Source organism: Nothoprocta perdicaria, unplaced genomic scaffold, assembly GCF_003342845.1.
Source record: "Nothoprocta perdicaria isolate Ctin4 unplaced genomic scaffold, notPer1 scaffold_97, whole genome shotgun sequence".
NCBI lineage: Eukaryota > Metazoa > Chordata > Aves > Tinamiformes > Tinamidae > Nothoprocta > Nothoprocta perdicaria.
This window is the reverse complement of record NW_020456276.1, coordinates 1,230,395-1,242,814: the sequence shown is the minus strand read 5'-3', so window position 1 is coordinate 1,242,814 and position 12,420 is coordinate 1,230,395. Positions and strand designations below refer to the sequence as shown.

The 12,420-nt window shown below is 55.6% G+C and overlaps 1 protein-coding gene across 1 annotated transcript in view; it reads left to right on the top strand.

Moving 5' to 3' along the window:
* The window catches only part of CDK18 (cyclin dependent kinase 18), a 28,178-nt gene extending 16,169 nt beyond the window's left edge, over positions 1 to 12,009 (top strand). The window contains exons 3-16 of the mRNA XM_026053169.1: positions 4,972 to 5,120; positions 5,361 to 5,486; positions 7,345 to 7,401; positions 7,624 to 7,738; positions 7,864 to 7,958; positions 8,087 to 8,149; positions 8,547 to 8,670; positions 8,831 to 8,951; positions 9,345 to 9,442; positions 9,795 to 9,900; positions 10,116 to 10,158; positions 10,728 to 10,818; positions 11,059 to 11,136; positions 11,449 to 12,009. Coding sequence (XP_025908954.1) covers positions 4,972 to 5,120; positions 5,361 to 5,486; positions 7,345 to 7,401; positions 7,624 to 7,738; positions 7,864 to 7,958; positions 8,087 to 8,149; positions 8,547 to 8,670; positions 8,831 to 8,951; positions 9,345 to 9,442; positions 9,795 to 9,900; positions 10,116 to 10,158; positions 10,728 to 10,818; positions 11,059 to 11,136; positions 11,449 to 11,483 — 1,301 coding nt within the window. The 3' untranslated portion in view covers positions 11,484 to 12,009. The remainder of the gene's footprint in view (positions 1 to 4,971; positions 5,121 to 5,360; positions 5,487 to 7,344; positions 7,402 to 7,623; positions 7,739 to 7,863; positions 7,959 to 8,086; positions 8,150 to 8,546; positions 8,671 to 8,830; positions 8,952 to 9,344; positions 9,443 to 9,794; positions 9,901 to 10,115; positions 10,159 to 10,727; positions 10,819 to 11,058; positions 11,137 to 11,448) is intronic.
* Positions 12,010 to 12,420: the final 411 nt, after the last annotated feature.

Sequence of the window (12,420 nt, the reverse complement as noted above, 5' to 3'; positions counted from 1 at the left end):
CTTGCTGCTGCGGGTGCGCTTGCAGCATGCACTTGCTGCTGCGGGTGCGCTTGCAGCATGCACTTGCTGCTGCGGGTGCGCTTGCAGCATGCGCTTGCTGCTGCGGGTGCAGTTGCAGCGTGTGCTTGCTGCTGCGGGTGCACTTGCAGCATGCACTTGCTGCTGCTGGTGCAGTTGCAGCATGCATTTGCTGCTGTGGGTGCACTTGCAGCGTGTGCTTGCTGCTGCGGGTGCAGTTGCAGTGGGTGTTTGCTGCTGCCTCCCACGAGCGCAGCCTGCTCGTGCGTGGGTGCCCTCGGCACCGTTCAGGTCACGCTCCAGCTCTTTCTCTAGCCATAATTGCTAGAAACTTTTGCTGCAAGCAGAGGCTGAGGCTGTGATGAATTGCCTGGCACTTGCATCTGCCCTGGCAAGGAGGGATCGTCTCTCTGACTGTCTGAAATAAGAGATGCGATAACCTAATTTATAGGCACTCCTGCAGCTCCTGACACACTTGTCTCCTTGCGCACGCGCCGGTGCTCTGAACAGCACCCGTTTGCAGCCTCCTTCCCTGCACTGACACCTGAGGCCCCATAGGGAATCCCAGTGCCACCAAAAGGAGGTGGCACCACTCCCACCAACACCTCCCCTTGCACCCTAGCCAGCAGACTATAATTAGTCTCGAGTCCTTAATTAGCTGTATGGCAGATGTGGGGAGGAGATGGGGCAGGGATCTTGCTGGGCACTGATGGCTGCAGCTGCTCCTGCCTTGGGGGCTCAGGGCTGTCTGAGCCTGGGCTCGTTATCTGCGCTGTGCAAAACAGGGCGCTGCTGGGGAACCTCTTCCCGGCTCTGCTGCTTTGATGAGGCTGCAGTCATGGGGCTTCCTTTGCCCTTGAAAGGCAGAGCAGGACGTGCAGCATCTGCCTCTCCCCCACCGTGTGGTCTCCGTCCTCCTGAGATACCTGGRAAGGGATAAGAGCAAGGTGAGAGCTGGGCGAGCCCGGGGCTGGTTCCGGAGGTGTTCCTAGCCCGCGTGGTTGTGGATGAGACGAGACAGGCAGTGACAYGGTAGCGCTCAGGGGATGGTCTTGCTTGGATGCAGGAGTGCGCCAGGAGCTGGCCCTGGGCTCGGGGAATTGACATTCCCCACCCATGGGGTATATTGTGCTTCCTGAGCACCCAGGATGGGGCTGGGAAGGGCCAGCCCTGCACCATTTCCCTGCTTGGATGCAGCACRTTGGTGCTGTGCCACGTTTTCCTGTGCTCATGGTTCCCTATTTACACCCAAGGCTTTTCCCGTGCAAAACAGCCTGGGAATTGCTATCCCTGCTGTCTCCCCCACCCTGACAGGTCTCCTCCATCACGCCCAGCCCGCTCCTTCCTGGCCGGGATCTCTTGATTAAGCCTCGCTTGGGTTGTAAACAAGCCTGAGAAGTCACCTCCACGGTGCCCTTAATCTCCATCCCCTGCAAGCGGCGGCTGTGGTTTATGGAGAGCCCTGACAGCCCCATTTGTCCGAGGCATCTCCAGCATCAGCCCCTGGCCGCTGGGAGCTCTTTGCCCACAGACTTGTGCCAAGGGGCCTTGGCAGACACCCAGCAGAAGCAAGTGGGAGACCCGGCTGCAGAGCTGGCTGGGGGCACAAGCCCAGCACCCCCAGGATGTTTTGGGGGGCAGGATCGATTTGGGGATGCTGGAGGGGGAGCAAATGGGGTTTAGTGGGCAGGTTCCTCCTCTGCAGGGGTTGGTGGGGAGGACTAGATCTCTTGAGGAGCTGCCTGATCTGGAGAGGGGTCTGAATTAGGGAAGCAGGAGCTGCCTGGAATATCCTTCATTTTACATATAGAGAAATCAGGGTGCGGAGAGAGCAAAGTCACTTTGCTAAGGTCATGCAGGAAGCTGTGAGCAGAGCTGAGACCACAGCCATGGCAATTACTCTTGTGCCTCTTCTCTCCTGCATGACACAGGGCTAAGGCTTTGCTTCGGGGCTCCTTTTCCTTGTTCTGCATGTCCAAACATGCCCCTAGGGCTGCCTGTCCTGGTGATCGCAGCTCTCCAGGTGAGTGGGTGCCCGGGGACAGCACAGGGTGATCACTGACACCAGAAAAGGGCAGTAATCGCAGTGGAGATCAGCAAATCATTTCAGCTTCGTCACCTCATACAGCTCTCCGGGGAAACACTTGTGATTTTTATTCCCACCCCAGCATCAGAAATCACAGGTTATCAGAACTCACAGGTCCCCAACAGTCTGCAAGCRCTGTCCTTATGTGGCTTTTGAATGGCTCTGCCTGCCCGTGAAGGTGATGGAGAGGCCGAAGGAGCYGCTTGAGATGCTCTCAGCCTGCAGAGAGCTGCTGTGGCCGGACAAGGCACAGCCGCCTTTGGGTTGAAACCTGCCTGCTTTGGTGGTGGGGCGGGAAATCCCACCCCTGCTCTCCCCATCCTGGAGTCCCTTGGCCTCCCTTGCAGCCACCGAGGCCGAGAAAGCCAGGCTGGGAGGCAGCAGAGCTGGCAAATGGAAAAGCAAACAGCCTTGCAGCTCGCAAAGCTCCCGTCCCAGGCAAAGTCACCTTGGCAGAGTCCGAGGAGGTGGAGAAGGGAGATCAGAGCTTAATTCCAGGCTGGGTTCTGTGTAGTATCTCTTCTCTGACATTGGCCGCACCGGCTGCCTCTGGAGAAGCAGCAGCACATCTGTGGAGATGGGATTCCTTTTCCATGGCTGCTCCAGGCTCTTTCCTTTTGTGCTTCCCTAGCTGTGCATCCCGAGCATCCCAGACCTGCTTTCTAGAGGCATCGAGTCTTGGTAGCTCCCGTTTGCTTTGATCAGGGCTCGGGGCGACAGTTCACATCCATCCCAAGGATTCACAGCTACTGCCTGGGCTGTCCTCTGAGGCCAAATAAAGCCCTATATATGGGCTGCAAAGCGTGCATCACTCCGAGCTTGCAGTGAAATAAATCAGAGGCAAAGCTGGCCTTTGGAGCACAAGGCCACGACGAAGTGGTGATGAACAGGGGGAGGAAGGAGGATGAATAATCCAGGATCTGAGGGCAGCTCTGCCCTGTGAGCATAACAGAGCCTTGAGAGAAGAGTTCACATTTAGCAAAGTAATTAAAAGTTCTAAGTCAGGCAAGAAGCGAAGGGTTCTGGCCCCTTTCCTCAGGAGATCAAAGCTTGTTTTGGCAGAAGCTGTGTTTAAATATATTTATTAAAAAAGAGAAAAAAAAAAGTGGGAGGTTCGTCAAAGGCAGCCGCTGTGTCTGCGGTCTCACTTTAATTTGCTTTGATATCCCATGCAGCCTCATTATTTGTGTGGTGTCAGGGCTCCCTGTAACSCACATGAAATGCAGAGCAGAACCCAACAGGCCTCCTTTGCCGAAACACCGGAGAGAGGCATTTTCAGCTTGGATTTGCYATATATGCCCCATAAGGAGATGTATTCACTCTTCCCGTTGTTCATCTGCTGAGATTTTGCTYCTGCAAAAGGGGCAGCCAACCTTCTTGTCCTGACCTGATAGAAATGTGGTGCTGAGACTGTCCAGCTTGGGCACCTGCACTTGGGTGGCTCAGTGGCCACCATTCCAGCAAAGTGGCACTTGCAGGACTTCATGTGGCCACCAGCAAGCTCTCCTTGGCGTCAGCGGGAAGAGAAAACCAAGGCAAACACGCTTATCTATATGGTGCATCCTCCTTTGCTCAGCGGATTAGCTGAACTGCAATCAATCCTGTGATAAATCACGTCATTCAGCTGCTAAATGGCCTTTTGTTTAAGATAATTTGCTCAGGAGGGCAGCAAGTTAGAGAGATCTGAAACAGTTCAACCCGTGCACTTTTATACCTGTGGCTAAACTAATTCCAGTCRAATTTCCTGGCGCTTTTCTGCTCGGATAGATACTGGGAGAGAGCAGCAAGTGCGTGGGCTGTCTGTGCAGGATGGCATCCTGCTTCCCTGTGCTCTCCATCCCCTTGTGCTCCTAGTGACCGTGGCAGGAAACCACAGCTTTTCCCGGGTCATTTGTGTGCCATCTCGCATCCATCAAATGGGCAAACTGCAGCCAGGTGCCAGCGCTGCTCTGTGCTCAGGATAAAACAGTTTAGACTGAAAAGAGAGCGTTTTTTGGCTACCAGGAAGGGGCCAAAATAGTTGTTCCAGCTCTGCCCAACACCCTATAAAAGGACAATCTTCCCTCTGGGATGTGGCTGTTCCTCCGTCCACCTGTGTTTGAATAGGGTCCTCCCACCTGGAATGTCCCCCTTGGAAACAGCCTCTTTGTGAATGAGGGGATCTGCTTTGCTGGGTCTGGGGGACCCATGTGGAACTCGTCAGGGTTTGGCTGAGGCCTGTTTGTGTTGCTGCATGCCAGAATATTCCCAGCAACCAGCCAGTAATTACAGAGAGAGCAAGTCTAAGTGCAAACTCAAGCTGAAGACCAGAGAGAGCTGAATGGGCTTATTTTGTCCTGATTTCTTGATCCTTTCAGGGTTGCATGGGCTTGATGGGGCTTCACACTTGGAGTCCCGAGAGGAGAGGCATTCTTCTGCATTGCTTTGGTTTCCGTGAGAGTTTTTGCCCTTCTCGGGGCTGTGTGTCTGGCWAAGAGCAGCAGGTTGAGGCAGGAAAGCCTGGAGTGTTTTGGTTCACGCTAAATGACTCTGCAGCCTTTAATCCCAAGCATCGCCTGCTCAGAACTGGTCCTCGGAGGAAGGTGCTCACCCTGATGGCTGTTAGTTTTGGTGGTTCCCCGAGCAGATTAGATAAGCGTGTGTGGAAGCAGCGTGGGAGGCAGCGCACCAGGAGCCCGGAGCAAAGCGTGGGAATTCCCTCTGCTTCTTCCATGCGGAGGAAAAGGACTTGCCATGACCCCAGGCTATCTCTGTGTCTGCAGACCTCCCTGCCCTGGCTGCACTTTGTCCTCAGCACAAGTGGTTTGGGCCTTGCAGCTTTCCCTGCCTCTCCAGCCCCTTCACTCCCTTTTTCTCTTTATTCCCAGACCTGGCCCAAGGGCACCTGCAGCTGGGACACCTGGGCAGGGATTTCCGGGCCAGCACGTCRCCCATCTCCCCCTCGGAGGCAGAAGGCCAGTCCCCCGTGGCCGTGCGCTACCGGAACAGCAACAACCAGCGCCGCTTCTCCATGGAGGCAAGTGCTGCTGCGGGCTGGAGCAGGCACGGGGGGCACGGGGGGCATGGGGGGCACGGGGGGCTCTCCGTCGCTTCTGGGCATCGAGGACCTGCCCGCTGGTGTCTGCACCAGTTCATTCCAGGGAATCGTGGCGGCATATAGGACCAGGGCACATCCCCTTGCGTGCACATGCGSCCCTTTGGTCCTCCCGTGAGGACAAGAGCTGGACATCAGCAGCTCTTGTGGCCCTCTCCGCAGGACGTCAACAAGCGTCTCTCCCTGCCCATGGACATCCGCCTGCCCCCGGAGTTCCTCCAGAAGCTGCAGATGGACAGTCCGGAGTTCCCCAAGCCCCTCAGCAGGATGTCCCGACGGGCTTCCCTGGTGAGTCCCACCGCACGGGGCGAGCAGTGCCAGGCACAGCATGGCATATAGGTCCCAGCAAGCAGATGTATGTGGTATTTCCAGCCTCTCATGTGCAGGAATCTTGCTTCACGCATGTAGGTCCCAGTAAGCAGATGTATGTGTTATTTCCACCTGCTCATGTGCAGCCTTGCCTTCCTATGCCAGCTCCWTTGTATGTTATTGAGCTTGACACACACACGTGCCCATGCAAATCCCCTTCTGCACACACRGCTGTGCACATCCCCTGGCCTGCATATTCCTTCACTCATCCCTGCACATACCTGCCTTTCCTCGCTCAGCCTGACTCCTTGCAAGAGGAGGTGGAAAACCTCTCGGAAAGCCTCTTGTGGTTTAGCAAGTGCTGGAGCCTCTGCTAGTTGAAATGCAAATGGTGCTAAATAATGAATTAGCCTTTGCATTAATGTTGGCTTCTCTTTTTTTTTTTTTTAAACTGCAGAGCATCAGCATATGTGGCAGCAACGACCTGGTGCCCTGTTTATAAATGTGCAAGCATGAGTCCTGCTGCACCGAATGCTCGGTGRTGCACAGAGGTCTTGGCAGGCATTTCCAGCTCTGTTATGGGCCTTCACGAGGAGGGAGGGTAGAGAATAGAGTGCTCATATTTACCTGCACATTTTGTCTAGCGAATAAAATAGACTTGGCCAAAGCAACGTGCTATTAATATTCATGGTCCCCTAAAYGAGGGAGGCATGCGCCTGGAAAATTCACCATATGGCACTGTGCGGTTTTGCAAGAGTTCACGTTGCAGCAGCCACCTCGTTTCCCTGCCCAGCCTGTTCTTGGGGTAGCTGCGTGTTTGGGGGAGCTGGAGTCAGTGATTCCGGGTCCCCCTGGGACTGCTAGAGCAAAACCAGCTGGTGCGAGCCAGGAAACTGGCTCGAGGGCAAGGGCAGCGGTGCGGGGCTGGGAAGCTTTAGCCGGGCTGGAGGCAGAGCTGGCCCTGTGCCTCCTCTGCAGGCACAAAGGAGTTTGAAGGGGAACCACACGAGTTTAGTATTTATGCTAACGGAGCGAGGAGTGCCTCAGGTTTCAGGTGGCTGTGCTAGGAACCAGTCCATGCGCTGGCTGGTGAATGATCCAGATTAACTGAGGAAGTGTCCCAGGAAACCTGAGACCACGTGTGATTGAAGAGAGCTGCTAGGGAAACCTCAATCTCCCGTATTGCAGGGAGATTCTCCTTTCTCCTCCTTTCTTTCCCTGGGTGTACGACAGCAATACATTAAGCACTCGCTGTTCCAAGCAGGGAAATGCCTCTTTCATGCTTCATTTGGAAAGGACACCGAGAAATGGAGTGCTCGYGCAGACCAGCGCATAGGAGAGCACTCCAGGAACAGGCAGGGTGATCCCACTAGGTTTCTCCACCAGAAAGAGCATCTGCTCTTTCAAACCCACTGCTCTTGTTAGACTGAGCCATTGCTGGTGGCGTGGCAGGATGATGGGTGAGAGGGATAAGTGGGGAGGAGAAAAAGGGAATTGGAGGCGTGGGAGCGGGCAGGAGCAATCTTTCAGACTCCGGCTCCCTGCGGATGAAGCCAGGGCCATGGCTGTGCTGGGATGTAGGCAGCTGGGGTCATCCATATTCCTTAAGCAGTTGTGGAGCTTTGTGATTGATTGCCTGGCTGCCTGCACTGCTTGTCTGGAAAAGTAATAGACTTTATGGACCTAGATCAGCTGGGCTGCTGCAGGCAAACAGCTACCTTGATTTATCCGCCCCTAAAGCTATTACTGCCCTGTWTCCTTGACTTAACCTTCCCCAAGGTGGTTAAGCTTTCCCTGGACGAGATCCCCCAGTGATGCTCTCCCTTTTCTTTTGCAGTCAGATATCGGGTTTGGGAAGCTGGAAACCTATGTTAAACTGGACAAACTGGGAGAGGTAAGGAGAGTGTGAGCCCCCTTAAAATTAAGTTTTAAGGGCAGCTTATAGTGCAAAAGACAGACCAGCAGAATTTCTTCCATATCTAAGGCTCTTTAGATCAATTTGCTCTGGATTTCAGGCCATTCAGCTTCAAATTGCCGTTCTTGCAAACAGCATAGAATATATGAGCGTTGTGCCGCTCTGTGCGTGTGCACGGCCTGTATTTTGCCTCTTCCCCAGGGCACTTACGCGACGGTCTTCAAGGGGCGCAGCAAGCTGACGGAGAATCTCGTGGCGCTGAAGGAGATTCGCCTGGAGCACGAGGAAGGGGCCCCTTGCACGGCTATCCGGGAAGGTGAGGGGCTCCTCAGGTTAGAGCACAAGCCTAACGATGCCTGCTGTGGCTAATTGTGCACAGAGCAAGCAGCACGCAGCGCTGCGGTGCCGGCTGCCCGAGCCTGCCCTCGCCTTTCGTTTCAGTGTCCCTGCTGAAGAACCTGAAGCACGCCAACATCGTCACCCTGCACGACATCATCCACACGGAGCGCTCCCTCACCCTYGTCTTCGAGTACCTGGTGGGTCCCGGGGAGCCGCTGCGGGCGATGGGGAGGGCTGCGCTGCCGTGAAACGGAGCTGGGCTCGGTTATAGGGAGGGGCTGTTGGGCAGAGGGGAGGCAAGCTGATGGATTCTTCCCTGTTGCAGGATAATGACCTCAAACAGTACCTGGATAACTGTGGGAGCCTCATGAGTGTGCACAATGTGAAGGTAAGCCAGAAGTGCCTGGGAGCTGTGCCCCTGCTCCCTCCTAGGGAGAGGTGGCAGCTGCAGGGAACTCGCCCCAAGCACATCCCGGGACATCAGAGCTGGGATGAGGCTGGAATGCCCATTCTCACAATTTGGTCCTTTCCCAACACCCCTTGACCTTTTTCTGCAGGCTCTGATGTTCCACCAGCTTTTCTTAAGCCACAACTATCTTAAATAAAATGACTGCATGGGCAGACGTTGTTCTGAATTGCTGGCCATAGGCTTGAACACTGGTCTGCAGTGCATTTCATCCCAGGCCAGCTTCAAGGCATCTCTCCTGCCCACAGGCTTTGCAGTTCTTAGGACAGGCTTGCTTTGGATGCCTGCGCCCCAGTGCTAATTGCCGCTTCCTCTGCAGATCTTCATGTTTCAGCTGCTGCGTGGCCTGTCCTACTGTCACGGGAGAAAAATCCTGCACCGAGACCTCAAACCCCAGAACCTGCTCATCAACGAGAGGGGCGAGCTCAAGCTGGCTGACTTTGGTAGGTAGCACAGGGTAGGTAGCAGCTCTGCATGAGGGCAGCCCCGTGCTTTGTGTTAGTCCGGCTTTGCCTGCCTTGTGCTGCCTCTCGGGAAGAAGGCAGCGTTGCAGCAAGGTGCAGCTGGATGCAGCTCCTTGGTGCACGTGCCCTTCGTCCCCAGGACTAGCCAGAGCCAAGTCAGTCCCTACAAAAACGTATTCCAATGAGGTGGTCACGCTGTGGTACCGGCCCCCAGATGTTCTGCTGGGATCCACCGAATATTCCACACCCATCGATATGTGGTAAGTCCCAGTGCTCGTCTGCAGGACGGAGTGGGGAAGAGGTGAACTTCCAAATGAAGATTCCCAAGGTCTCCAGGACGAGTGGGTTGGGCATAGCCTTCCACCTGCCTGTGTAAGTGCTGATAGAGTTGAGTTGATGGTTAAGAYAGCAGTGTGTGCCCGTCTTAGATGCAATGCTGATATTTGTGTCCCATGGGTCTCAAGGTCTTTGGACACACTTTCCATGTAAATGGTTATCTGTATCCGTGCAGGGGAGCGGCCCTTGGAGCTCATTTCTGTCAGCAGGGACCCAATCAATCAGCTGGGGGGCTCGGGACCCCCTCCAGCCCTTGCTAAGGGGCAATGGGATGTGCACAGGGGTTCCACCTTGCTAATACTCTGCTGCTCCTTTAGGGGAGTGGGTTGCATACACTACGAGATGGTCACCGGCCGGCCCATGTTCCCTGGCTCCACGGTGAAAGAAGAGCTGCATTTAATCTTTAGGCTGCTGGGTGAGTCTTCTGCTATCTCCTAAATCCCCACTTGAGGGCAGTGGCTGATTGCAGGTACTGTGAGAAAGCCACCTCAGCTGCCTGGACGGGGCCTATTGGCAAAGCAGAACCCCATATCTTTGCACCAGCCTCGCAGCCAGCCAAGCTCCTAGGCTGCTGCCCCCCAGGATGTACCCCCAAGTCCAGACCTGCTGATGAAATTCATGCTTTCTGTCCTGCCCCCTTCTTGGGAGAGGTGGGCACGAGCTCTTGTCCTTACATCTATGTCCTTACACCTACGAAGCTCTTTATRTCATCTAATTTAATGATTCCCAAATGATCATGATGGGTTTCCCTCTCTCCCCACCCTCAGGAACCCCAACAGAAGACACTTGGCCTGGAATAACATCCAACGAGGAGTTTAAGGCTTACAATTTCACACAGTACCGAGCCCAGCCGCTAATAAATCACGCCCCAAGGTACCTTCCTGAGCAGAGACATAAGGCATGGTAGGCTTGCGCTGGTCTTAAATGGGAACCTGGGGAGACCAGGTTCGTTTCCACGCTGTGGAAATGGCACCCTCTGAATGAAGTTGGACACTGGAGCTCCCAGATGACACATGAACCTTGTATTGGCTATTGCAATGTGCCCTGGGCGTGATAATGTTGTGCTCTTTATTTCCTCCTCCTCTCAGGCTGGACTCGGAAGGCATCGACTTGCTGATGAACCTCCTCCTGGTGAGTGCTAGCGCAGTCTGGGAGGGTGGCAGTGGGATTTGCTGAAGTACCTTGGCAGCTTTGGATCCAGGCAGAGAGGAGGGACTGGGGCTGCAGAGTAAGCCATGCTCATACAGTTGTGGCCATGTAGATGCTTTCTTCAACCCCATTATCTCACCCTCTGACCCGCACTGGGTTCACTCAAAAATTCTCTGGAGATTCTGCTTCTGTCTCCTCCTGAGTTTATAGCCTGCTTGTTCGGAGCCYTTGTCTGCCCTTCATTGTGTTTGCGGGTGGATGCACCCTCCTTCTCCCCGTGCACGCACAAAAAGAGGTGATCCATAAGACCTGAAATGAGTGATGCACTCCTAGCGTACCGCAGTTCCTCGTGAACATGCAGACTCCCTGCAACTTCCTGCACGTCCCCATGACGCGCTTTGGACCCCCTCTCACCCTGTAGCACATGAAATCCCTTGGGCACACACTCACAGGGGCCCATACCCTATACATCCACACATCCCCGGCTGTGCGCGCAGCCTCGGTGCACRTGCCCGCTGATGCCGCTTTCCTTTCTCCGGCGCTCGGTGCAGTACGAAGCCAGGAGCCGGATCTCGGCGGAGGCAGCTCTGCGGCACGCGTACTTCAAGAGCCTCGGGGAGCGCGTGCACCTCCTCCCCGACAGTAAGTGCGAGCGCCGACGAGCCGCTCGGCCAGCGCCGCRGGTGCTTTGCGGCTGCGGCTCCTCCGACGCTCGCTCCTTTCCCCAAGGGAAGCGAGTGCCCGTGCAGCGTGGTGGGGAGGGCGTCCGCGCRTGGAGAGCGGGAGTTTGGGGTGTGATGGGCACAGTCTTGACCCGGGATTTGCAGGCTCCTGTTGGCTTAGCGAGCTGGACTGACCTTTCTGTCTGCCCCTTCTTCCCAGATGTCTCCATCTTCTCCCTGAAGGAGATCCAGCTTCAAAAGGACCCAGGCTACCGAGGCTCAGCCTTTCAGCAGTCAGGTAGGGCTGGGGAAAAGGAGACTGGTCTCCTCTGGGCTGAGAGAGCCTGCAGAGGTGCCACGGACCGCACTGGTGATGGGGTAACTCCCAGCGCCGGGACCTGTGTAAGGAAAAGACAAARTGGGTCCCTGCCACCCCCCTGAGCCCACAGCAGCCACCAGTTACCCCTGGGGCATCCTGGCTTGTCCCTTGCATTGCACCCAGCTGCTGTGGGGCAGCATCCCCGAAGCAACGCGGGGGTGCAGGGGGGATGTCCCTGCAAATTCCCGCTCTGCATCCGGCCTCTGTGACCCATCTCTCTTTCTTCCTCAGCCCGAGGGAAGAACAGGAGGCAGAGTATATTTTAAACCTGGATCTCATGTTCTTCCCATTGTCACCATGGAGATCAAAGCACTGAGAAAGGAGACAGCAACCCGCTCCCACCTGACCCATCGGAGAATTATTGACTCGAGCAGGACGATGCTGAAGCCCCCTTGGCCGCAGGCTCTGCTCTGCCCGTCCCCACAACCCTCTCCCACCACCCCTCACCCCCGGCAGCTGTTGTGAAGATCTGTGACCTTCCTCCTCACTTATTTTCATGTTGTGTCCATCAGACAGGAGCTGCTACCCTCTGCCCAGGTGCTGTAGGGAGTAGYAGCCCTAATCTCGGGGCACGTGCTGGCCCTATGGAGACCTCCTTGCTGCCCTTGGAGAAGGGAGCAGGGGGGTCTGGTGAGCAGAGGGTGGCTTCTCYGAGAGTTGAGGAGCTGCCAAATCCTGGTACGCCGCCTCTCGGCCTGGACAGGCATCTCTGGCAACACCCCTTTGCTCACACAGCTGCCTCTGGATGAGGAGGATGTCTCCTCCTCATGTAAATGTCTCCTGGAGAGACATTTACAGCCACATTAAGACTCGGGGTCATGGCCCAGACAGGCRCTGGAGAGACTGAAACTCAAGAAACGGGGTAGCCTCCCCCACTGTCCCTACAGAACCCGTTTGCTCTCCCTGTCTTTGGACCTGACTCCTGACGGAAGGATGGAGTGGTTGGGAGTAAAGGGTTCCCGTTGGTTCCCCCAACATCTCCTTGCCAGCATCGCGTTTATAAATACGGCTAACGGGCTGCTGCRGAGATATCCCTAGCTGGGAATGGGATGGAGGATGGCTCAGGGTGGAGCTGGACAGAAGCAGGGCCAGACACACTCCACGCACCCGCTGGTTTCTGTTGCCGAGACGAGCCCTTCATGCAGCCCTTTCCAAGGCACTGATGTCGCAGCCCGTTCCTCGTGCCTGGAGCTACCGCCCTGT